This window comes from Myodes glareolus, chromosome 17 (assembly GCF_982192425.1).
Source record: "Myodes glareolus chromosome 17, mMyoGla1.1, whole genome shotgun sequence".
NCBI lineage: Eukaryota > Metazoa > Chordata > Mammalia > Rodentia > Cricetidae > Myodes > Myodes glareolus.
The window spans coordinates 63,945,957-63,972,753 of NC_142042.1; the positions used below are offsets into that span (position 1 = coordinate 63,945,957).

Consider the following 26,797-nt stretch of genomic DNA (forward strand, 5'->3'; position numbering starts at 1 on the left):
GGGCAGAATGCCAAGAGAAGGGCACTCGCTGGTGCTTTGGTTTCTAGGAAACATGATAACTACACCTAGGTCAATGCTGAACCTGAGAGCATCACACTCTAATTGTGGTATTCAGGGAAAGAAAAAAGAAACCCACAAGTAACTGATTGTGCTTGTTTCTTTCAGTGTCTCCAAGGCAAGATGGAGAATGAAGCAAGAACTGAGCCAACAACAGAAACTGATCTTCAGGTCATTTAATTGCCAGTATTAATTTAGCGTTCCCACCAAGTCACATAGATAAACATTTCAGACTCACTGGGCCCCTGAACCCTGTGCCTCTGGAGATTTTCTGTTTTCACCTCCTGCTGTGGACTCCTGCACGTCCTGTATTTCCCTGGGCTGCACAGCTGCCCCTAGAGCAGCCTGCTTCTCTCTAGTGGGCTGTTCCTGTTCCTCCCGGAACTATCTGTCTTCTTGGATTGACAACACTACTACTGCCTTCTGCACTCTGGGGCTCTTGCCTGGTGCTCCCTTTTTCTGGGGATCTGGCTTGTTATTGACAAGCTTAGACTCTTGCTTAGAGTCTCCGGGGGTGTCTACCTGACTCTGCAAACCCCCTGGCACCTGTGGCTCACCTGAGTCTGAGCTGTTGCCTCCCACCTCTGGAGCCAGATCACTCTGTGTAACTGCTACCTCAGGATCATCGCCCTCACTGTGATCCTCCTTCCTGACTGGCTTGTCATGAGTCCCGGTGGCCCTACGATTTTCCCCTTGAGATCGTGTCTCGAGTGGGGCCAGCTCCTGGGACCTTCCTTTTGTTCCCAGTGTCTCTTCAGTTGCCGGGCTGCTTTTGCTGATCAAAAATGCCTCTGCTGCATCGTCCTCACTGTGTCTTGCCTCTGTTCCTGAGACAGATTCTTCATTAATTTCAGGGAGGTTCTGATTTCCTTCTTCTGAGCTTAGCCCTTGTGTACCGGGTTCCCTCCAGGGTCCTGGAAACTCTTGACTCTTCTCATTCTGTGTTTGGGCTTCTGGTGCCAGAGGTCCGGTTTTTCTATCACGTTCGTTTCTCTCCTCCTCCCGTTTGCCTTGAGTAGATGTTTCACTCTCACATGGAGCAGATTGGTTCCGTGTTTCATATTTTCCTTCTTGTGCTGGAAACCCGTGAGTCTCAGATGTTCTACTCTCACCCTCGAGGTCCTCTAAATTTGTGGTTCTGGGTGGTGTTCTGCCAGCATCCTCTCCGGGTTCTTGAGTTTCAGATATTCTAGCATCATTCACAAGCTCGATGACTTTCTGTGTCTGAGATGGTTTCCCAGCAGCAGCTTCCAGTGGCAAGTCAGTGTGCTCCGACATGACTCTGTCCTCTTTTTGTGGGAATGGATCTTGTGTTATGGAATGCTTACCCTTTTCTATAGCCTGTTCCTCACCTTCAGATGGCCTCTGTGCCATATGGTCCCTTACCTTGGTGTCACTTTGCTTCCTGACTGCCCTACCTCCTTCTTTGGGGATCACCTGTGTTGGACTGTGACTCTGTTTGGACACCTCCCCTATCCTATTTCTCTTAAATTGGACTCCATCATATTCTGTTGCTGGCACATCTTGTGCAACTTCCTGGCCATCTTGTGCGATTTCCTGACCATCCTCTTCTGGGTGTTGGTTCTCAAGGTCATGAGGCTCAGACACCTCTTGTGGCAGGTTTTGAGTTTTAATGTCTTCCCATGGGCTCATCTTACTGTATCCACCTGCCTCACCGTCTTCATGGCGAGGCTGAGCTGATGGTGCCATTTCTGGTGCAAACAGCAGCCTCTCTTGAGGTGGTTCCACCCCTTCTACCTGCTGACTGCTTCTGGCGGTTGCCCTAAGGTCCACGCCATCCATCTTCTTTGACTTAGACACCAGTCTTGGTACTGAATTTAGTAATGATGTGTCAAGATAAAAGAGGTTCAATAGGCTGAAGACTGCAAGAAGAAATTCCTCAAAACTGATGGTGCCATCTCTGTCAGTATCCAGAAGGTTCAACTTTCTCTCCACAGCATGAAAGATATGGGGCTGCATGTGAACACAAAGATCAAACATGTGATCATGCGTTCTGAGTATCTTCAGGTCTCCTGAGAATCTTTAATATGAAATTGCCTTAAACAGTGAGAATCCATCAATTCTGGACTTTTTTTTTGCCATCTTAGCACTAAGTCTAGCACTAGCAACTGCATCACATGTGAGCTGAGTGAGAAGCGTCATGGGGCTGTGACTGTGCAGCGAGGTCTGCCGTGATGAAGCAACAGTTACGTAATGAAAACCTCCTTTTCTCTGCATGGTTGACTAAGCAGTTGCACAGAAGAGGCAGCTGAGACTAAAGAAAATAATGTTCAAAGGCCAGTTCAAACAGAGTGCCTGCTAGCCATGGCCAAGGCCAGTTCAAACAGGAGCCTGCTAGCCAAATAAATACAAGCAAACAGACAGATAGCACCACCTGCTTGGGTGACAAAGCGGCAAAAAAGAAGAGAAAGCTCCTCACCTGAAGGAAGTCCCCAATCTCCCCCTCCAGGAGCTGTCTCAGCTCTCTGTGGGTCAGCCTTGCCTTGCTGTTGCCATCCTCACTGGCATACTTGCGGAATGTCTCAATGACGCAGAAGATACCTCTCAGGAGCCTCGACATCTTTACAAACTTGGAAGAGGCTGCAGGAAAGAGAAAGGTCAGGGCTGGAGAGATGCCCAGTCGTTAAGAGCACTGGTTCTTGCAGAGTATGGAGGACATTCGAGATTCTGTTCCCAGCACCCACATGGCAGCTCGCAGCTGTCTGCAACTCCAAGATCTGATGCACACACAGACACACTTGCAGGCAAAGCACCAATGCACACAAAATAAGGATAAACAGATCTTTAAAATGAACAAGGCTCATCTTCCAGGATAGGCTCATCTTCCAGGATAGGCTCTTCAGAAAAAGCAAACCAGGGTCATCCTTCCTGCTTCTGTCAAACTCTGCCCACAACGCCTACTGTATTCTGGATTGTAAATATTGTGTTTGCATTCAAAGAGTGATTTAAGTTTTACAAGGAGCATTGTGGTAAGATTAGACGTAACATAGGTAGGTAACAGAAGAGCAGACACTTACTTTATGCTGCAATAACAACAACACTCGTGTGTTTAAAGGACACTTTCAAGATCAGAGAGAAAAAGAAAGGAAAAGAGCTGAACCCTAAGTATTAACCCCCACAACTGAAGCTAATAGAGGCAGAGCAAGGCTTCGAATTGAGAGTGTCCGTCTGCTTTCCTCTCACCTTGGCTCAGTCTAGCCTCATCTGCTAGCAAAGAACATATAGCTCCCAAGTTAATAGAGCTTTTAGAAGAAAGAGGAGTCATGTTCCAAAAAATCAACCCTGGTGTAACACATGTTTTCCAAGGAACATTGTTCCGTAAGACCTAAGTGATAAAACCCAGTCCTGACTCTCCTTCATTAGCTGTTTTTAATTTAATCTACCCTTCATTTTATTATAGATCTAGGTCCCATGTCTTATTAAATAGAACCTATAGTATGGGCTTTGCATTTTTCTTTTTGCGGACTGTGTCTTGGATGGCAGGATCCCAGTTTGACATCCTGAACAAGGCTGACCTTCCTCTGAGCTACTGACACAGTCTCCACAGTCTCACGTACAAGCAAGCGGCAGCAGAGGTCCTGGGTACACTCTAATCTACGAGACTTACCTCGTTCGGGAGTGAGAGCGAGCAGAATGTGGGGCAGCGGGCTGTGTGCTGCAGCAGGTACTGGGACCTTTTTATTGAGTCTCTAATTGCTTAGTTAGAAGGAGACACCCTCTGGGTCTAATGACCTGATTCATCATCACCAAAGTCAGTCTCTCCTCCTTGTTCTCTGTCTTGGCTCTCCCTGCTGTGGTTGCCTCCTTTGGGGAACTCCAGTTAAGTCTTATTAGACTCATTAAAAAAGAAGTGGAGAGGTCTCTTTTTCTCTTACTGATTTTTGTAGGTTATAATTTTGAAGTATTTTTAGGGTTTCAGGGTTGGTGGATTTTTTGTTTTCTTTCTCTTTCTTTTCTTAACCTGAGGACATAATTATGTTTCTGGTTGACAAATCACAGGGCTGACAGAGACCTCTGAAGTCATCTGATTCTTCCCTCTGCCTGCAGTCTGGCCTCTGTTTGACCTAACCTTGAGAAAGGGGCATCAATCACTATTTAAAATAAAGCCTGCTTAATCATGGGACAAGGCTGGAGATACTGGTTGATTCAGCTGTTTTCATGTTCTCCTCTCCAGGTCCAAAGGCCAAGTTCGATTAAAAACAATCTCTTGTTAGATATGCAAAACCTTGCTTACCTAAGAGGATGCTATTTTTAAACTATGATTGACAATTTCCTTTAGAGGGCATTTTTATATTAAGTGCAGACATGAGCAACCAGATGACCATTTCTCTCTGTAATGGGGAGAGGGAGCTATGGAAGCTGAGCTAGGGTCAGAAGTGAGTCTACCATGCTCATTGGGAAGAAGGTTTTTATTGCCATTCAGATTTGGGTCCCTTTTAGAAATACTTAATTCAGAAGAAAATTATTGTTCTCTTCTTAGATGTCTTAAACAAGAAAGTGTGTTTTAAGTCATCTTTCTCCCTCCCTTCAAAGGTCGTAAGCAGTGAATCTACAAGAATAAAAGATGACCGGGTAGTGGTGGTGCACGCCTTTAATCCCAGCACTTGGGAGGCAGAGGCAGGCAGATCTCTGGGAGTTTGAGGCCAGCCTGGTCTACAAGAGCTAGTTCTAAGACAGGCACCAAAGCTACAGAGAAACTTTGTCTCCAAAAACAAAAAACAAGCAAAAAACAAACAAACAAACAAACAAACAATGAAGTCCTTGAAAAGATGACTTTGAAAAAGTAAGTGAGAAACAGGCTGTAGGAGGAGCTGTTACTCAGCAAAACCTTTGTTCTGAGTTTCCGGACAAGAGGACAAGATGGTACAAGTTAACTGAGGACTGGGGAAATTCCACTCTGATAGCTTGTATCTGTAAACAGTTTCATCTGATAGCTTGCATCTTTAAATAGTTTCCTCTGATAGTTTGTATCTTTTAAACAGTTTCTCAGCATACCCCTCCCCACAAAGAAGCCCTGCGACGGAAAGGCAGGGACAGCATGAGGTCAGTTTGGCTTTGATTAGCTAACATTCTGTCTGTACAATCTATTTTTTGAACACTGTGTCATACACTGGTTTATTTAGTATTAAATGTGAGTGTGTCCTTGTCTTAGAGTTCAATGGTCAGTCTCATGAGAAGTTGTTGAAGGAAACTGTGTCCATGGCTCATTTGAAAGGAAAGTCTCAGGGGGGGCATAAGTAACTGTCTTTCAAATAGCAGCCATTTCCATGGGTGTGGAAGAGAAAGGAATGCTCATGACATATCAGGTGCTTTGCACGGGCTATCTTAAGCCTCGTAGTACTTGCACATAGCTATTATCCTCTTAATAGACGGAGAAGTTAAGGCTCTTAACTGTTGAGCAACGTGGGTGGAGACATGTGTCTAGTAAATGGAAGTGCCAAGTTCAGAATCTAAATGTCTCCAGAACATGTGTTGTGTGATATTTTGATCAAATTCTGACAATAAAATTTCCTTTGAATCAGAGGGCAGAGCTAGCTACTAGCTGACTAGAATTAACCTCAGAGGTTTCAGAGGACTGAGGACCAAAGTGGGCAGGAGTAAGGCAAGGCTTAGAGAGGATCTCAGCCCTTCTGGATGGAGGAAGGAAAGGGAGAAGAGGTCACTGGTTGCTTCTCCACTGCTTCTCTGATCATTCAGGTTCTTGCCCTAATATCTGACTCCCATTTTTTTTATTGATAAAGATAATTAGATAAATGCAACAAGTATGACTTCATCTCCCTATGCTGTGTAATGCAGAGACTGGTTGCGGCTGAAAGAGTGCAGATTGCATGGTTGGAACTTTCTAGAAGTCAGACTCTAGTTCTTCTTAAGAATTTTCTAATGAGTAGAGTTGTCTACACTGAGAAGTATCTCTCCTAAAGCATGAGTTCTCTGTTTCTGGATCTGTTCACAGAGAGACTGCATCATTAGGTTATGGGGGAGCCCCGTCATGGGAAGAGTAAGTAGTTCTTGAGAAAACACATGACACCATGTTCAGCATTCAGCAAGTTTAGTTAGCTTGGGGACAATACCAACAGCAGCCTCCTGCTGATGAGGTGGCAGATTCCAAAGACCAAATCTTATCCACATTATTTGCTATTGTGTGACATTATATTCTGGCCAGATACCTTTTATTTTATTTATTTTAATACTTGCATATGTACATATGTGCTTGTATGCATAAATAAGCTTTTTGTGTGCAGAAGTCAAAAAAAGGGCACTGGATCCCCTGAAGCTACAGTTGTGAGCTGCTTAATGTGGGTGGTGGCTATGGGAACTGAGCTTTGTAAGGTGCTTTAGCCCCTGAGTTACCTTTCCAGTTCGTTCACCTTTAAATGTCTATGATTTTATATTCTAGTTCCTATTTTAAAAGGCTAAGGCTGTCTTTTGCCTTCTCTCTGAACACAATGAGAGAAGGCTTATACTCCCTACTATAGTCACTCTTGTCCCAGTGCTTATTGAAAACCATGTTATTTATTAATATCCACACTCTGAGAGGTGACTTAGAGTATGCTGGCAGAGCAGGAAGGAGGCTGCTTTGTATCTTGTGTTTATTTATTTAGTTATTGTATCTTGTGTTTAAAAGTCTTTAGACTGTAGTACAATAAGCCACAGATACCTCTACTATGACAAAAAAAAAAAAAAAGAACTTGGTGGCCCTGTCTCGTCTTAAACAGATCTCTGGAATCATCCCTACGTAATGTTCTTACCCCACTAATTTTAAGTATGACATAGAAATAAGAAGGGATGAGGAAAAGGAGCCGGAGGATAAATGGGGGAGGGGCAGAGGTAAGAAGGGGAGGAAGCCTGAGAACTATTTCTCCTGGATTCTTGAGTAAAAACATCAAGTAAAACATATATGATAGCTACTTTGGAAAGAATGGCCAGTAAAATAATTTATAATTTTTAATGATTATAATAATGGAAAGTTTGGCAATAAGTGAAGGTTTTAGTTTATGTTTATAGTTTCACAATCATATTTTACTTATTCTCAATGTAATGGAAGCTTATTTAAGATTATGGCAGACTGAAGTAATATATGTTTTTAAAAATATTTTTACAATGTTATTTATTCTCTCTGTTTCCTTCTTCCTGCCCTCATCTCGTGTGTGTGTGGCCGGGTAGCAGTCAGCGTTTTCGCCTTCCATCATACGAATTCTGGGGCTCAAACACAGGGCATCAGGCTTGCTAGCAGGCACCTGCATCCACTGGGCTGCCTCACCCTATCAACAACGTATGTTTTCAATGTCCTGCCTAGGAGTCTCTAAAATAAACGTCTTAACTTAAAAAAAAATCCTTTTTTATTAAATACAATTTTGAAAAATATATAAAAATTTATAAAATAAAATATTAAACTAAATAAGCCAGAAGTATGGCAAAATTAGGGGAGTCCTGACTGAGTGAGACTTCAGCATAGAGGTGGAGAATGGACAGGAGCAGTGGGTGTCCTCGGCCGTAGTGGGGAGAAGGCCCAGGAGGGAGGTGACCTTCTGGAGGCTGCAGAAGTGAGGACAGATCAGGCCATTCGAACACTGAACTCAGAGCTGGGAGACGAGGTGGATTTAAATGAGAATCATGGCTTGTGTAAGGGACATTTCTACGTGTTTAGTCTCCATTTCCCTTCTCTAGCTTGTTTTATTGTGGAAGGGTGTGGTGTATAGCGAGTGCATATTTGTTAACTTTACCAAGAAATGATATCTTGGAGTGTTTTAGAATTTCTGATCTGAGTACTGTAGTAACTTCATTCCCCTCCTCCTCCATTGTCCAGCACACATGGGCATTTACTATCTAACCTTCCGGGTACAGTTTTTTTTTTTTTCCTAGTAAATTAGTAACTGGTTCTTACTAAGAGAAATGTTAAATGTGAGATTATTGGAGATGGGACTCTACCCAGACAAGAGAGACATATAGTGCTGTATTAGCATTTGCTAACCAACCCTTAGACTGACTGAGAGCAAAAACACCTAATATGGAAAGACTTGAGCTCTCTAGGAAAACATGCTCCATTGTGGCTTTTGGGTGTGTGGGGACTCTGCAGTGAGCTAACCACATTGCAGCAGAAAGGCTGAGAGACTGTCTAAAGCCACAGCCACAGGGAAGATGGTGCGCAATTCACTGTTTCCTTTCCAGAAAGAATGATTTATGTCTTTGTTCTTAAACTCCCAGTTTGGCTTCACACTTTATCTTGCATGGGCTTTCATTCCTGAATCTTGCAAAATTCCTTAGGCTTAACTTACTGACCTTAAAACCACTGGGCCGTGGCTTTGCCTGTCTGCCTCCTTACTTCTGCTGTGATTGGCTATGTCCTCTCTTTTGGAATTAACCTCTCCACTCAGCTTCATTCATACAACTATGCCAAAAATCAGCAGTGGAAGAACTACCAAGAAGACACCATCCCAGCATTAACTGATGCTCCTGTTAGTGAAGTGAACAAAATGTCCTTCCCTGAAGCCAGAAAACTTAACACCCACAACTGAGTTGTATGTAAACATCCTAAACCAAACATTTACAAGTTTGTGGGCAAATAATTTTGAACATAATTATATTGACTGTCTTTTTCATACCTAATATTGACATGTAAAGACCCAAAAATTGATTTCTTAGCTTGAGTTCAATTAATATTGTAAATATTTTCAATTGCCTTTTTTGATTGACAGAATAAATAAAATGCCACATTCTACTATAAAAAGTACTTGAACATTGCAAAATTTATCCAACCCTGTCAAAATTTTGTGAAAACAAGCCTATTAATGCATATTAGAAGAAACCTGTTATCCTTTTATTGATATAAGTGGGCCAATAGGAATATTTGAAATGTATGAATGTCAATAGTAAAGAACAGGATAGAAAAATTGAAAGATATAATTCAGAAAGCAGGGCAGTAGTTTAAAAACTCTAGTTACGGATTGGCAAGATGGTGCAGTGGGTAAAGACACCTGCTACCATGCTTGATTCTCTTCCTGGATCCCACATGGTGGAGAAAAAGAACTGATAGCTATGAGTTGTTCTCTGTCCTCCATGGATGCAACCAGCATGAATTTGTCCCTCTTCCAATAAACAAGTGTAGGAACATATCTATTACTTAATATAGTAAACAATTTTTAAAATTTTTATGCTCATGTATATGTCACTCACTGTGGTGGTGAATAGGTATGACACCCATAGACTCATGTGTTTGAATCCTGGCTCATAGGCAGTGGTGCTATTAGGAAGTGTAACCTTGTTGGAGTAGGTGTGGCCTTGTAGGAGGAAGTGTGTCACTGTAGGGTGGACTTTGAGGTTTCATATGCTCAAACTACGCCCAGTATACAATCTCTCCTTCTGCTTCCTGCGTTCAAGATGTAGAACTCTTAGTGGCCTCTCCAGCACCATGTCTGCCTGCATACTGCTGTGTCCCACCATGATGATAATAGATTAAACCCCTGAAACTGTAAGCCATCCCAATTAAATGTTTCCTTTTTAAGAGTTGCCATGGTCTTAGTGTCTCTTGACAGCAACAGAAACCCAAAGTAAGACACTCACTGAGTGTATGCATGTGCACATGTGTTCAAGGTGCCTGCAGAGGCCAGAAGAGGACACAGGATCTTCCAGAACTGGAATTATAAGCAGTTGTAAGTTGTCCCGTGTGAGTGCTGGGAACCCAGCCTAGGTCCTCTACAAGAACAGCCAGAGCTCTTAACTGCTGAGTCATCTCCCCAGACCCAATAGTTTTTATTTTTGAGGAACTCCCTTTATTGGCTCACCCTGACATTGTATCAGAGCTCCTTTTTCTTCACTTAGTCCTCTACACTGGACATCCTTTGGCTTTTTATTTAAGCCATGTAAAGAGCTAGGTGCAGCAGTGCACATCAGTACACAGAGCAGGGGTAGGGGTGGGGCATGTGAGCCATAGGTTCAGTGAAAAACAATTCTCAGTCAGTCAATAAAACGATACACAGATAAGGTGGAGACTGATTGATGAAGGCATACTTATGTCCACCTCTAGCTTCCACATCCATAAAGGCAAGTGAGCACTCCCTGGGGCATATACCACATAAACACACACACACACACACACACACACACACACACACACACACACACACACACACAGAGCATTTCTCTGAAGAGTGGGCCTACAAGTGGGGAAGAACTCTTATTGACTGCTTAACAAGATTTCCCCTACTAAGTAATATGTTGTCATTTACATTCTGAACTAACTTGAACTAATGTGAATGTCTGATTACTGAGCACACAGGTAAATGCGCGTTTGTCACCTATCCTTCTTAGCAAGCGCTTTGTGTGCCTCAACTGAATTGCCTGGGAGAAGAGCTTAGTTATAGACTCCTGGGGTGATTAGCTCTTCTAAAACACTGGGAAAGGAAGGCCGCTTCAATTAGAACTAAACAGACTGGATTAAAAAGCAGCCTCCACCACTTACGGTCCACGCATTAGCGGTCTTTACATTTTACACTGCAGGTCTGTTTTTCATCTTGTGCCACTTATGGTCCATGCATCACCAATCTTTACATTTTATTCTTTATGTCCATTTTTCATCTTGTATAATTTTCGGTTCATGCATCACTGGTCTTTACAATTTACTCTTCACGTCCGTTTTTCATCTTGTTTTCCTTCTAAATTTTTACTTTTAAAAATGCTTCAATGTGTATGCAATAGTCTATCATATGAATAGATGTTTGATAGTGTACCTAATTACCTATTTGGGGATATTTTGATGGTTTCCAGGTTTTTATTATTATAAACTATGACAAAATGCATACCTAGTGGGTAAGTCTCGGACCATCACATTCAGATTTACGAAGTCATCAACTCCTTCAAATTACCCCTTAACAAGTCATTCTTATCAAAAACAATATTGTAAATGAAATGGTTGATGTTTGTTATAGCTAACACATCATTTTATATTTGAATAGAAAACTGTTTGTGTAGGTTGTGCAAGCACTTAATAGTGTGTATACTATTATATATGTGTGTATATATGTATGTATAATCAGTGTGTACAGTTAATTTATGCTCACCCTCCATAATCAGGTGACCAAGGGATAACTTTGTGCAGACAAATGAGAGACTCTGTGGGGTTCAACTTGGCATTTAATTTATCATCTGGCCTTCACTAATTTCAACAATGTCTAAAATTTGATTACCGTAGTCACAAATAAGGAAAGGAGTGTAAATTATCTGGACTCCCAGGACTCTAGTGAGAAAGTAAGCATAGCTCACACTTGTCCACTGTTGTGCGCCAGGCCAGCTCACTGCCTGACTGTAGGAAGACAAGATTGAGGGAAGTCTCCTGGAATGAGGGCACCAGAATGAAAAGGACTGGGCTTATTCCTGCCTCTGATTCTATACCATGGGGCTTTCTTCCTGCAGATTTCGTATTTTCATGACTGTTTGGCTTTCTTCCTGCAGATTTTATATTTTCATGACCATTGAGCTAGACAATGGGCACCCCTTTTTTATTGATTATTTACCTTATGCTTTGCACAGGGTATTTTTGCTCTTCATAATCCCGAAGGCTAGGATTATCATAAGGATACCGAAACTGAAGAGATTATGTAAACTTACATCTTTTAAAAAATTACATATTTATTCTCTCTCTCTCTCTCTCTCTTTCTCTCTCTCTCTCTCTCTCTCTCTCTCTCTCTCTCTCTCTCTCTCTCTGTGTGTGTGTGTGTGTGCATGTGGTCATGCCTGCATGTCTATGCCTTAGCATTTGTGTGGAGGTCAGAAAGCAACTTGTGGAATTTCTTCTTTCCTTTTACCATGTAAGTTTGAGGGATCAAATCAGGCCATCAGACTTGATGGGAGTATTTAAGATTGTTTAATAAAATGTGATCGTCTCCTCTCCTTTCTACTTCACCCTCTTTTTGTTAGTCCTTACATCAAAGCACAAAATAAATCGGGTCCCATCACGTAGCTCGACCACATCTAAGTTCCGTTCTCCCCTTCATAGTTCACATCCTTGTAAGACTTGTCCTCCTGTTGTGGAATCTGTACACTGCGTGGAGATGTGTTGCTGTGATTGGTGTCATAAACAGTCGAATGCCCATAGCTAGGTAGGAAAGGATAGGCAGGATTTCTGGGGGAGAGAGGAAGAGGAGAAGGAATCTAGACGTTAACAAGCCAAGGCTCGTTAAATGTAGATTTAAAAATATGGGTTAATTAATTTATAAGAGTTAGTTGAAAACAAGACTAGCTAAAGGCCAAGCTTTCATAATTAATAATTAGTTTTCATTTCATTATTTGGGAGCTGGTTGGCAGTACAAAAACATCTTCCCATGCTTTTATTTATTGAAGCATGATCCTAATTAGCCTTATCGATAAAAAACTCTGAGTCAAATATCAGGGTAAAAGTTGAAATAGCAAAGAAACAGCAGCAGCCATTAGAGACTTTTTGCCTCTCTCTGTACAGATTTCCAGATCTCTATGGTTAACTAGATAGCTCTGTTCTCTGATCTCCAAGCAAGCTTTATTTGTCAGAACACAAACAAAATATCACACAACAGTTTAGTTTCCTTGTATTCCCTGTCTTCTTCCTTCCTTCCTTCCTTCCTTCCTTCCTTCCTTCCTTCCTTCCTTCCTTCCTTCCTTCCTTCCTTCTTTCTTTCTTTCTTTCTTTCTTTCTTTTTTATAACATTTCTCTGTGTAACAGTCCTAGTTGTCCTGGAACTAGCTCTTGTAGATCAGGCTGACCTCGAACTCTCAGAGATCCGCCTGCCTCTGCCTCCCAAATGCTGGAATTAAAGGCATGCACCACCAGCACATGGCTTGATAACTCTCTTTTTACAGTCTGTTCTTTTCTAGTTTTTGTGACACCAGGTGACAAGAAACTCACCTAGTTTCTACTCTCCCACTTGTGCTAGGTGTGTAAAGTTAAGAAGGCTCATCATAATTATAAACTTTTCAAATTCCAGTCTAAAGCGTTAAATATGATTTTTCTCTAGTGAGAGAGTTCATATATTTCCTCAGAACTTTATAGAACCATGTTGCTTATTGTCCATCATGGGGAAAACATACAAAATAAAAAATGTCCAAATTATTGTCTTATAGCAATCATATTAGGAAATGAAACAAGTGGAAAGCCAACTGAAGCAGAATATTGTAATCAATTAATGGATGGTAAAGATAGCATACCTTTTTGTGTGCTTGCTTTTCTTTTTTTGTTTATTTGTTGTTGGTTTTTTTGTTCGTTTGTTTGTTTTTTGAATCTTAGTGTGTGTGTTTTTGAATCTTGCTTTTAGTCTTAGTGTGTAACTCTGACTGACCTCCATAGACCAGGCTGTCTTCAAACTCACAGAAATCCATCTGCCTCTGCCTCCCAAGCCCTGGGATAAAAGACATGGGCCACCACAGTCAGTTAAAGATAATGTATCTTAGAGTTTCAATGGAGAGAAGCATTGTGTGTTAGGGTGGTTAGTGTAAGTCCGGGTCTCTGGCCTCCAGCTTTGGAGCCCCTCCCACCCACTCCTCTGTCCCTATGCCCACCAAGCCTTGACCCCTCCCTCCTGGAGGAGGGTCAAGACAGCCAAAATCTTGACCACTCCTCCAGTCTATTTAAACTGTTCCCACAAGGTGTGTCGTCCGTCCGTCCGTGTCCCCCCCCCCCCCCCCCCCCCCCCCCCCCCCCCCCCCCGTCGCATTCGCAGCTTCCCGGGTCCCCCTCAGGGCAACCCGAATCCCATTAAACCTGGATATTTTTTAATTTGGCTTGGTTGGGATTTTTAGCGTCGGCAGAGAGCTCGGGTTAGGAAAATTCCTAACAGATTTCAGTCTAGGTCATGAATTGACTAGAAATTTCCCTTGGATACAGGAGGGGAGGAGGCATATCTTGTAGGTACCATAATTCTACCATAAGTCTCTGAAGCAAGGACAATCTATGCTGTCCTAAGAATTAAGTTTGAGCATATAGTTGGCCCCAAAGATACTGTGAGATCCAAGGTTGAGAAGATGATGGATACTGGATTGAAGTAGCCAGTCATTAAGTTAAAAACTCAAGTCCTTCATTTAATCTTGCTGAAAACGTGGTACATTTCTTAAAAAGAAATAATTAAAAATTAAATTCTATAAGGTTTTGTAATTTGAGTGCTTGCCATTAACAGCCTCAGGGTTCCAAAAAATGACAAATGCTTGGAATCTTTTGAACATGTTTTAGATTACTGCATGTGATTCTCAGTTCTTTACTAGCAAGGCAATGTGTTCATTATATGTTACACACAGATTATCATCTCCAGAAGATTATAGGTCCAGTACACATGCTGAAAGAATAGCTCACAATTATCATGACTGAATGCACATATTAGCCATGTGTGATTTCTGTAGATAATGAAGCAAGACACACCCGATGGTGAACGCTCACGGCTATCGAAGTTTTGTTCGAATGGAGTAAATCTGAGGACTAAGTTTTCTCCTTAGAAAAGAATGAAATGAGTGTGATCAAATGCACATAGTGAGGCTGTAAAGCAGCAGGGTCATCATCTTTGACAGTAAGAGGATTAAAGGAAATGAAGTCAGTTTTAAATGTTCTCTTAATGAATAAACCTGGGTGATAAGAAGGAGTTCTGGGATGATCTGGGGAGACAAACAGGGGGATTCAGGGATGCTCAGCTGGGGAAATAAAATCTTTGAAACTGAAATAGATTCTCAGGACCACTACAGCCAATTAAGTCTTTCTCTTGTTTTCTGTTAGGTAACCCTAGGAGCTGGGGGTGGGAGTAATTAGAGTCACCTTGAGAGACTCAATGGAACATGTCCAGTGCTCCATTTAAAAAGAACTCTTAAGTATGTAGACTAAGTTAACCTGGATCTCATTATGTGGCTCAGCTGGCCTCAAGTTCCTGATTTTTCTGCTCCTGCCTCTCAATAGAATGTAATTTTTTCAATCCTGGGGATAATGTTGATGGGATATAAATCAATTAAAACCCAGAAAGGCAAAAGCGCTTACGCAAGACCTCAAGATAGTGAAGTGAAGAAAGAGCCCAGAACTGCTACTTCATCCCTGCATGTGTATCTCCTGGGACAGTGTTTTGCACAGATCATGAGCTCAATAAATATTTACTGACTGAATGGTGAATAAATGAACCCTTGATTCTTATTTCCTTACAGGATTATTTTCATGGTATCATAGAACCTCTGAGTTCTGAAGATTGAGAAACACCATGTTTTGCTTTGTGATATTTTAACTGGTGCTACGTATAAAAATATAATGCCAAATTCTAATTTTTCATCTAAATCTTACTCTTACCAGATCTTTCTTTCAGTTCTGGACTTGCATGATAAGGATTTTTTTTTTCTGTAGATGTTGCTCCCCTGCATTAGTTGAAGGTTGCATTAGTTGAAGATTCTGTTAGGTAGAATCTGATAATTATGCAACAAAAAATAAAGCAACCAAGCAAGACCTGTTTGCACAATTGCTAAAAATAAAGATATACAGATAAAATAAAGATAATACAGGAGCTGGCCTAGCAATGGATCACAACTCTACCTTACGTAATGTATTCGTGTCCAGGGCTGTCATAACAAAGTACCACAGAGACTTAAATAAATTTATTTTTTCTGAGTCCATAAGGCTTGAAGACCAAGACTCAGATGTCAGCCAGATTGACTACTGAGGGTTATAAGGAAAGGGTCTATTCATACCTTCACCCTTGATGACCTTCTCTTTTTGTGTTTTCCTATCTCTCTACTACTGTTTGTGCCTGTGTTCAAGTTTTTGTATTGTGAGGATAACATTCATATCAGATTAGAACCCAAACTAATATCCTCATTTTAATTACCTCTTTAAATATTACATCTCCAAATAAGGGCATATCCCAAGTAACTGAATGTTTAGAATTCAACATATAAACCCGTGTGTGTGTGTGTGTGTGTGAGAGAGAGAGAGAGAGAGAGAGAGAGAGAGAAAGAGAGAAAGAGGGGGGGAGAGGGAGAGGGAGGGAGGAAGGAAGGAAGAGAGAGAGAGACATGGAGAGCCACTTTTTATCACATCATATTAAACTCTTGTATGGCATTTTCCTCTGAGTTGAAGCTTTTCCTCCAAGAAGGAACAAGAGTCTTAGTAGCCTCAGAAGGTTTAAAAAGAAAAAACACTCTCCACCACTCTTGGAAAACATAAACTTGGAAGACTACTGAGGAGCAGTAGTATAAAAGGAAACATATTCTCCCCAGTACTATAAAAAGAAGTAAGCACTTGTTGGGGAAAGAGACTGGCCAGCAGAACTGTAGAGAGAAGACATTGTTGGACCGGCCATGAGCCAGCGAGATATGTTGAGAGTTGCAGCTTTGGCAGGGAAAGGATTCTTAATAGGTCACCTCTTCTTCTACTAAGCTACTCATCACCCAGATACCTCCTAAAAACCCACTGGCTCATCAAGTTTGACATTGGTGCAACCCTTTCTTTGATCTATTCCAGTTCTGGGATGAATTGATGAATTGTGCCACCTCAGGAAAAGTCTGTCACACAACAATTCTCCACCCATTTCCCAGTAGCAGTTGAATCAATGTTACTAGAACTTCTAGTTTGAAGTTAAGCATGCAACTGCCCAATAACATCAAGGTCCTGCCCAGACAGGTACAGCATTGGGCTGTGACATGATGGTTGGCCTCCAGGTTTGCCTGCCCACTATGCTAAGAGTAGCTCGGGAGTGGGGCTTTACCAACACACTTGTCAAAAAAGAACATCATTAAAAATTGAAAACAATAGTTTCTTCTGTGGAAACCAATTTTCCTCATTTGTAAAGTGCTGTAGGAGGTCTGAATGGTTTCAATCTTTGTTGAACTGTAGCTTGACTGATGAGTGTCATATTCCGAACCTGGGGATTTATAAGTGGAATCTTTCATGAGGATCCTAGCAAAATTAATGAATTTCTTCTGGGGCTTCTGTAAAGAACTTAAGAAGAAAAAAATGTATGGTGGGAAAATGGTTTTACAGTTAGAAATAGTTTGAAAGAGCAAAAGGATTCCTTTATCTATGTTTCTGATGAACATCTTCCAGTTGTGTGAAAGTGTGAGAGAGTCTGTACTCCTTACAGTCAAGGGCCTCCTTATTAAACCAGATGATACTCAGGAGCCACAGGCTTAGCCTCCTTAGCTTTTACCATTGGCTGATGTGTTGACTATAGCTTTAGGGCAATTTCCAAGAATCCCACAATTAAAAAAAAAAATGACATTCTTTTTCCTTTCTTTTTTCATTTTTTCTTTTTCTCTCTCTTTCTTTCTCTCTCTCTTTCTTTCTTTTTCTTTCTTTCTTTCTTTCTTTCTTAAACTAAGATAGGCTTTCTTTGTGTATCCCTAGCTGTCCTAGAACGTACTCTGTAGACCAAGCTGGCCTCGAACTCAAGAGATCCTCATGCCTTTGCCTCCTGAGTGCTGGGATTAAAAGCGGGCACCAATGACTGGCTGTGAGATTCTTGACAAGGTCCTTTAGAATTTTTTTCCCTAGTAACTCAGTTAAGTAATACAGTTTAGCAGGTAGCACAGGGTGTCTGCATTATGGGATGGCAATGTGGCATTTGTATTGATTACTATTTAGCATTTTCTGATTCAGGCACCTCCTGGACAATGTTGCTTAAATCTCTGGGTCACTAATTGGGTCTGCAAAATTTTAGGTCATATTCCATCACTGGCTTAGACACAAAGTAGCTGCTCCATTTTAAAAGGAAATAGTAACAAACACTGGAAGTGCAATATTTGTTGTGAGCAGTGTGAATCACTGCAAGAAGGGGTATGGAAAGAGATAGCATCAAGAAGAAAACACTTGGAGAGTCTGTGTGGTATTGGAAATGCATTAAGAGTCCCCCTAACTTCGTGCAACACTCAGGGAACACTTCTTGGCCTCCAGGTAAGACAGGTGTTTACAGGATTTTGAGTAGGTTCTTTCTAAAACAACATGTACAAAAGTAGTAATTATTCTCAAACTCAACAAACTTTGGGGAAATGGAATAGAACTCTACATATGTCAGCAGTTTTAAATTGGAAGTGTTTGAGAAACACCTTGATTCTGCTTTGTAAGACTTTCAGTGGTGCAAATCATAAAAATATAATGCCAAATTCTAATACTTTTTGTCCAAGTCTTACTCTATTAAATAATATAGGAGTCTCCTTAGTTGGGAAAAATTTGTAGGAAAAATTGAAGATTCTCTCCACCTTTTTTTTCATATTTGGCATAGCTGATAGTAAAAATACTGTGATTAGAAATATATGTATTTCTAGATTAGACATGCAGTATGATAGGCACATAATTAAAACAGACAAGGATAATTATTTGCCAAACATTTATTGATTTTTTTAACAGACCAATTGTTTCAACAAGAATGTCTTTAAGGTAGTATAAAGCCTCAAATGATTGTGGGCTGATAAGTCTAGTCAAGAGACTTCTATAAATTTGCCCTCTGTTCATACATCTTCCCCTTTCCTTCTTCCATCACCTTGTGAACACTTGTTGGACCCAAACAAGAAAGATGTTTATAGGGTCTTGAGTAGGTTCCCTCTAAACATGTACAATTATGTAGTAATATTCTCAAACCCAACAAAACTTGGGGAAGTGGAACAGAACTCTACAAATCACAGCAGTTTTAAATTGGAGTTGTTTGAGAAACACCTTGCTTCTGCTTCATGAAATTTTAAGTGGTGCTAAGTATAAAAATATAATGCCAAAAACTAATTTCCTGTCCAAGTCTTTCTCTTAAGAGAGATTTCTTTCAGTTATGAACTGATTTCACATGGTATTTTTCGCATAAATCACCCCCTGCATTATTTGAGGGCTGTCAAAATTATGCAAGAAAAAGATCGAGAAAACTGTTTGGAGGTAAAGACAAATGAGATCTAGATCGAAGAAAATGTCAACTTAAACTTATAAAAATGAGGGTTCCCAACATGATCCACCACTAAAAATAGTGGCTCAACTATTTTGAATATCAAATTGATACATTATTCTTGTTAGCTATGAAGGCAATAAATCAATGTGCTCCTCAAACAAAATTCCTTTTAAAAAATTTAATGACTTCTTTTGAAAAGTGCGCACCACATATGCACTAAAGAACAAAGACATCTTGCAATAAAGAACTACCCCAGACAGAATGAGAGACAGGAACAGAAAGAAATGAAATGGGTATAGATTAAGATTCTGGAAAAGACATTCTAAGATCAGAGAGTTTTCCCACAACCAGTAACACGTGAGTTATCATTTGATACCCAGTGTTTCTCATTTTCTTTTGCTTGAAAAAGAAACATTTCTTTGGCTGGTGCCAGGACGCTAGCAGCTTCCTTTAAGGGCGGTATTGAGATCTCTGCTCTTGGATGTACTCATAAAGAGGGCTGGAACGCACCGGGACGTTGGCAAACTGGCGTGTGCCAGTCTCCAAGGCTTGGCGGCGCCTCTGCTCCTCCTGCCTACGGATCCGCTCCTCTTGAAATTTCCTCTCCCGCTCTTGGCGACGTCTTTGTTCCTCTTCCTGACGTCGTTCTTGTTCCTGACGACGAGTCGTATCCCTGGCAAACTGATCCTCAGCCTGGTACTGCCTCCGCAACTGTAGTTCTTCACGTTCTTGGCGCTGCTGCTTCTCCTCCCGGAATTCTCTGTCGCGTTCTTGGCGAAGCTGTTGCTCGCGTTCCTGGTGGCGACGCTGCTGTTCCTCAAAGCGAAGCTGTTCTTCCTCGAGTTCCTGGCGGCGCCGCTGATGCCCCTCCCTTTCATTCCTGAGCTCTGGTTCCCCGCGGAATCTCTGGTCGCGCTCCTGACGGCGCTCTTCTTCCTCACGGAATTTCCTGTCACGTTCCTGGCGTCTCCGCTGCTCTTCCTGGAGTTCCTGGCGGAGCTCTTCTTCCTCACGGAGTTTCCTGTCGCGCCTGAGCTCTTCTTCCCGGCGGAACTTTCTGTCACGTTCCTGTCCGCGCTGCCGCTCTGCCTCACGCTCCCTGCGAAGCTGCTCCTCCACCCTCAGCTTTCGGTCTCGCAGCTGCTCTTCCTCCAGTTCTTGCAGGCGCTCCTCTTCCCTGCGGAGTTTCCTGTCACGTTCCTGTCGCCTCCGCTGCTCTTCCTCCAGTTCCTGCAGGCGCTCTTCTTCCCGGCGGAGTTTCCTGTCACGTTCCTGGCGCCTCAGCTGCTCTTCCTCCAGTTCCTGCAGGCGCTCTTCTTCCCGGCGGAGTTTCCTGTCACGTTCCTGGCGCCTCAGCTGCTCTTCCTCCAGTTCCTGCAGGCGCTCTTCTTCCCGGCGGAGTTTCCTGTCACGCCTGAGCTCTTGTTCCCGGGGAAACTTCCTGTCCTGCAACTGCTCTTCCTCGAGCTCCTGCAGGCGCTCTTCTTCCCTGCGGAGCTTCCTGTCACGTTCCTGTCGCCTCCGCTGCTCTTCCTCCAGTTCCTGCAGGCGCTTTTCTTCCCGACGGAGTTTCCTGTCACGTTCCTGGCGTCTCAGCTGCTCCGCCTCCAGGTCCTGCAGGCGCTCTTCTTCCTCATGGAGTTTCCTGTCGCGCCTGAGCTCTTGTTCCCGGCGGAACTTTCTATCCCTCGGCTGCTCCTCCTCTAGTTCCCGGCAGAATTTTCTGTCACGTTCCTGTCCGCGCTGCCGCTCTGCCTCGCGCTCCCTGCGAAGCTGCTCCTCCACCCTCAACTTTCGATCTCGCAGCTGCTCTTCCTCTAGTTCCTGCAGGCGCTCCTCTTCCCTGCGGAGTTTCCTGTCACGCCTGAGCTCTTGTTCCCGGGGGAACTTCCTGTCCTGCAACTGCTCTTCCTCGAGCTCCTGCAGGCGCTCTTCTTCCCGGCGGAGTTTCCTGTCACGTTCCTGGCGCCTCAGCTGCTCTTCCTCACGCCGCTCCTGGCGAAGCTGTTGTTCCTGTCGGGATCTTCTGTCGGATTCCTGGCGCCTGAGCTGCTCTTCCTCGAGCTCCTGCAGGCGCTCCTCTTCCCTGCGGAGTTTCCTGTCACGTTCCTGGCGCCTCAGAGGCTCTTCCTCCAGTTCCTGCAGGCGCTCTTCTTCCCGGCGGAGTTTCCTGTCACGTTCCTGGCGCCTCAGCTGCTCTTCCTCGAGCTCCTGCAGGCGCTCTTCTTCCCGGCGGAGTTTCCTGTCACGTTCCTGGCGCCTCAGCTGCTCTTCCTCGAGCTCCTGCAGGCGCTCTTCTTCCCGACGGAGTTTTCTGTCACGTTGCTGACGGAGCTGCTCTTCCTCCCGGAGCTGCTCCTCCTCACGCCGCTGCTGGCGACGCTCTTGTTCCTGGCGGAATCTTCTGTCCTCACGCTCCGGTCGCCTTAGCTGCTCTCCCTCAAGCTCCTGCAGGCTCTCTTGATCCCGGCGGAGTTTCCTGTCACGTTCCTGGCGCCTCAGCTGCTCTTCCTCGAGCTCCTGCAGGCGCTCTTCTTCCCGACGGAGTTTCCTGTCACGTTGCTGACGGAGCTGCTCTTCCTCTCGGAGCTGCTCCTCCTCACGCCGCTGCTGGCGGCGTTCTTGTCCCTCACGGGATTTTCTGTCGCGCTCCTGCCGAAGTTCTTGGCGGCGCAGCTCCTCCTCCTGGAACTGTCTCTCTTCTTGTCTTCGCCTCAGTTCTTCCTGCTCCTTCCGCAGCTGCCTTTCCTCCTCAAGGAACTTTCCGTCCCTCTCCTGTGGCCGTCTCCTCGAGTCTCTCAGGAGCTGCTCTTCCTCCCGGAGCCTCTCGCCTCGTCGTGCGGCTTCCCGTTGACGCTCTCGCTGCAGCTGCTCTTCCTCTAGGAACTGCCGGTCGCGCTGCTGTCGCCGCCGCCTCTCCTGCTCCAGCTCTCGCTTCTCTTCTGCTTCGTCTTGCAGAGGCCGCCGATCCTGACGTGAGCGTCTCTCATGCTCCAGAGAATCCTCCAGCTGCCGGATCTGTTCTCCATCCTCCCTGCGTTTGGAGAAGAGCCTGCGGCCACGAGCTTCAGTTTCTTTCTCTGGTTGCCACCGCCACTTCAGATCCCTACGCTGACCTTCGTCCCGCAGCCTCTGCAGGTCCTCCTCTTGATACTGCCTCTCCTGCTGCAGGCGCCTCCTTTCTCTCCGCAGCCGTCCTTCCTCCTGCTTCAGTCGCTTTTCCTCCTGCTGCAGGTCCTCCTCTTGATACTGCCTCTCCTGCTGCAGGCGCCTCCTTTCCCTATGCAGCTGCTCTTCGTCTCGCTGCAGCTGCTCTTCGTCCCGCTGCAGCTGTTCTGCCTCCTGCTGCAGCTGTTCTTCCTCGCGCTGCAAGTCGTTCTCCTTGCGATCCTGCCTCTCTTGCTGCAGGCGCCTCCTTTCCTTCCGCAGCCGTTCTTCCTGCTGCTGCAGCCGCTCTTGCTCCCGTTGCAGCTGCTCTGCCTCCTGCTGCAGCTGCTCTTCCTCGCGCTGCACGTCGTTCTCCTTGCGATACTGCCTCTCCTGCTGCAGGCGTCTCCTTTCCTGCTGCAGCCGTTCTTCCTCCTGTTGCAGCTGCTCCTCCTCTCGCCGCAGCTGCTCCTCCTCCTGCCGCAGCTGCTCTTCCTCCTGTTGCAGTCGCTCTTCCTCCTGGCGATATTTCCTGTCCTGCTGCCGGCGCTGCTGAGCCTCTTCTTGCAGCAGCCGCTCCTCCCTCAGCACTTCCTCCCTCTGCTGCCTGGCGCTGGGTTTGGCGTACAGCGTGCGGCGTCTCTGGCTTTCTTCCTGCAGCTGTCTGTGCTCGGCCTGGCGACGCCTCTGGCGTTCCTCTAGGAGACTGTCCTGGAGCTCTGCTCGCTGCTGCTCCTCCTCCCGGAAGCGCTGCTCCTCCGCCTGGCGCCTCTGCGACCGCTGCCGCTGCTCCAGGCGTTCCTCCTCCTCCTGGGCGCGCTGCCGTCGGAGCTCCCGGGACCGCTGCTCCTGCTCCCGGAGCTGACGCTCTTCTGGCTCCTGTCTGCGCGGCCTGGCGTAGACTTTGTTCTGACGGGCTTCGGCCTCGCTTTCGAGCTGCCTCTGCCACCGCCGGGTGAGACTCTGGGGCTCCCGGAGTTGCGTCTGCTCCTCGTCCTCCTCAGCCACTAACTCCTGCTCGCGCCTCAGTTGGGAGTCGCGCAGCTCCTGGCGTCCACGCTTCTGCAGCCGTCTCTCTTCCCTTTGCTCCCTGCTCCTGAGTTCTTGCCTTTGCTGTTCCTCTTCCTCGGAAAACTCTTCAGCATCAGGACCCTGGCTCCAGCTTAGCGGCTCTTTCTCCGCCAGGCGCTCCTCCAGTTCCTGCAATTCTCGCCTCTGCTGTTGCTCCTCCAGTCTCTCCTGCCTCCTGCTCTGCTCCTCAGCGCGCTCCTCCTGCTCACGTCTCTTCTGCCAGCTACGGCGCCCGGGTTCTTCGTCCCGTTGTACGTCCCGGGGCTCGAATCTCCTTTGGTCTTCTTGCCTGCGATCTTGTGACAGGCTCCTCTTTTCCCTAGGCAGGGCTGTCTTCTCTTCTAGCCCTGTGGCCTGGGCGAGAGCGGAGTAGCAAGCTTGAGCAAGCTTGAAAAGGAACAGGAGGAATTCGTTGAAATCAACACGCCCGTTGGAGTCCCGATCCAGAAGTTCTAGGATCACATCTACCGTCTCAGGGTCATGTGGTCTCTATGGAAGATTAAAACAAAGGTTTTATAATTCATTATTTACACGTAGTAAGCTTTCACTCTCACACTTATTTATGTTGTGCTGAGATCAGGAGATATTTAATGTTATTAGAAAATGCTTAGTGTACATTGTCTTGCTATCCCATACCATATGTGAACAACTCATATCAAAGCATACACCGTTGGAAATTTTTGTAATTGTTTGCTAGTCAAAACAACAAATTCTTTCTAGATAGCTGAATAAGATGAATTTGTCCTTTGTGATCAATAAAATGAAATTTATGAAGATTTTCAAAGGACATTTTTGTTTGAAAAAGCCAATACTCCTGATTTAATTTCTATTCTGTGTTTGAAGAACTAAGATATTTACAGCAACACCATTTTAGTCGAGAAAAAGGCAGATTTCAGTTACTGAAAGTTGGGAACAGAAAAGTTCCTTCAAGTCTATTAACTTGATTAGGCACCATTAGTGGTAATGCCCTATTAATTAACACTTCATTCCCACTAACAATATCATCAAGTCCATTAAATACATGCTATTAACTTCTTTAGTACTCAGATTACAACACCAATTTAAATACCTCAGGCTCTAAAATGAATGATGATGTAATATAGACCTGTCATGTTGAAAAATCCGTTTTAATCAATATTCTTTGCTCTGGTCTTTCTTGGGAAGAAAAGTGATAGCCTCACATCCATAGATTTCTTTTTCTGGTCAGATCTTACCTGGAGGACATCTCCAAGTTCCCTTTCAAGGAGGTTCTTCAGGTCCTTCTTGCTCAGTGATGCTCCATCACAGCTATGTGAGGCATAATGATCGAAAACTTCAGCGATGTCAATAACGCTTCTTAGAAGTGGAGACATGTTTTCTTTCCTTCAAATTCAAGTAAACCTGGAACAGTAAGATAGGATTTGGAATCAAGCTTCTGCTTCTGATTTTAGGGAGACTTCACTCACACCGATTTAGACAGCTCTTTAGTCTTTCCACTAGTGGTTGAAATATCAACTTGCATTTTACCCCTCAATATTGTATTCTAAAGGAGAAAGAGAAACATTAAAAAATTCCAAGCCAAGGAAATCATCTTCAAAGCATATTACAGTCAAGTTTTCTTTGTCCATCCGTGTGAACTATCCACATCCTCCTCCCTTTTTTTGTTTTGACATATTTCAGAGCAGATAATCAAGAGATGAGGGTAAGAATCTAAATTCTATATGCTGCTACTCATAGCAACCCCGAAAGCTGAGCAAAAAGGGTAGGTAAAAGCCAAGGAGTGTGTGAAAGAAGGGCTTGAGCATTGTTAAAACTAAATATGTATAGACAATTGTGTCTGCAAAAACCTGGCAACAAACAAAACAGTGAAAAGGAGATGTGAATTGTTCCTTAAATGCATAGCCCATAAGAGACTACTTCATGTCATCAATTCTAAGATTACAGGATGCTTCCTCATCAAAATAAAACATTGTAACATTTAGATACAGCAAGGCAGAAAAGCAGAATGCATGTTGCCTGCCTCAACTTAGATGTCCTATGGGTGTTCATATCTTCTGTTACTGAAGTTATTTGAGAGATCCTGATTGTTGAATCAGAGTCAATGTGTCAAACAAACCTGGAGAATTGGTCTTAAGGCTGGCATTTGTTAAATGCAAATAAATCATTTCAATGTTGGTGTTGTAAGTGGGGGGGGGTGACTGGGAACGTAGTGGGTGTTAGTATGTGTAAAATAATGTGTTTAATTTTCAGTATTGCTAAGACAAAGCAAAACACACGGCCCCAGCAAAACCTTGTCCACCAACACACTGGTGTTAAAAGAATGCTTGGATGGCTTTGCTGACTGACTGCCTAGTCACTTGGCTGAGCTCTTCATCATCATTTGGTCTCCAACATCTCACATACCAACTCAGATGTGAACTGTATGAAGATCCCAATGTCATAAAAAAGAGATCAGGGGGTTTGCACACTTTAGGGATGATAGTTTTTCAGAAAGGTGAGCCTCATAAGAGGCACACATGATAGTTTTTGATGTGCGGAAGTGTTGGGTTCAGAGTCTTGAGAGAACTACTGCTGTTCAAGTGGTGGATCCAACCATATAAAGATGGGACAAGCCAAGCATGCTGGCTCCCCAGAGGCAGAGGTAGGTTGCTTTCTGTGAGTTCGAGACCAGCCTAGTCTACATAGTCTAGGCTAGGCAGGGCTAAACAGTGAGACCTCATCCAAAAAAGGGGGGAGGAGGAGATGGAATAAGAGAGATTTTGCCAACACTGGAAGGCGGAGATCCCTCCAGAACATAGGACCTACCTTCATTCCCCCAACGTGTACTACCGCGGCTAGAAAACGAAGAATCAAATAGAAGAACGCCATCCCCCAGAACAGGACTTACCCACTTCACCAGAGGAAGAAGTCAAGTGCTTGCTCGCTGACACTGCTGGCAAGTGTGCTAGCTAACTGGGAGTCGGGCCTTTTATAGGGGTTGTAATTGTGCCCTGGGGAGCAACTTAGGAAGGAGACACCCACTCTGTGGGGCGACCTGATTCATTCAAATCCCAGCTCCACCTCTGTCTCCAGGAATGGCTTGTTTATCTCATTATTTGCTCACGTAGCTATTTGGACATGGTTCACAGGACTTGCCTCCTGACTGCAGACTGGCCCCACCTAACACAAAAGGTAGAATATTTTGGCAGATTTTCTAATTTTCTTTCATTGTTAAAATTGAAAAAAAAACATTAAAACAAAGGCGATGAATGTTCCGAATCTTGATTTATTGTGACTTCATTTAAAAACTCTAGTCATTTATTTTTTTAAGATTTAATTTTAAGTGTGTGTGAGTGTGTGTGTGTGCGCGCGCGCACATGCATGTACACATATGAATACAGGTGCCTACGGAGGCCAGAAGTGTCAGATTCCCCTGGGACCGGCCACACAACATGGACACTAGGAATCAAATGTAGGAACTTTGCAAGAGCAGTAAGTGCTCTTAACTGCTGAGCCATATTTCTAACTCCTTAAACCATTTATTTTATGTAAAATACAAACTCTAGGTTGGCAGTAAACAGGAACTTTGACATAACCTGATGAAAAGCAGCTAATTTCTGTGTGGCACGCATCGGAGCCCTGCCTGGAGCACCTAGACGATGATGAGAGGCACCGAGTTTCCCTTCTAAAAA

At 44.1% G+C, this 26,797-nt stretch overlaps 2 protein-coding genes and 1 pseudogene across 2 annotated transcripts; 1 reads left to right on the forward strand and 2 right to left on the reverse strand.

Annotated features, from left to right (window-relative positions):
- Nucleotides 1-218: 218 nt before the first annotated feature.
- Tchhl1 (trichohyalin like 1) lies at nt 219-2,654 on the reverse strand. Its single transcript, XM_048457308.3, is given in 2 exon segments — nt 219-2,031; nt 2,498-2,654. Coding segments are annotated over 2 exon segments (1,881 nt in total). The 5' UTR covers nt 2,639-2,654; the 3' UTR covers nt 219-291.
- A 4,210-nt stretch (nt 2,655-6,864) lies between these two features.
- LOC125415130 (phosphatidylinositol N-acetylglucosaminyltransferase subunit P pseudogene) lies at nt 6,865-8,594 on the forward strand (annotated as a pseudogene).
- Nucleotides 8,595-18,372: 9,778 nt separating this feature from the next.
- On the reverse strand, nt 18,373-26,059 carry Tchh (trichohyalin). The gene is made up of 3 exons (XM_087897296.1): nt 26,014-26,059; nt 24,362-24,527; nt 18,373-23,636 (listed from the first exon to the last, which is right to left on the reverse strand). The coding sequence occupies exons 2-3, from the start codon at nt 24,497-24,499 to the stop codon at nt 19,380-19,382; spliced, it is 4,395 nt and encodes a 1,464-aa protein (XP_087753422.1). The 5' UTR covers nt 24,500-24,527; nt 26,014-26,059; the 3' UTR covers nt 18,373-19,379.
- Nucleotides 26,060-26,797: the final 738 nt, after the last annotated feature.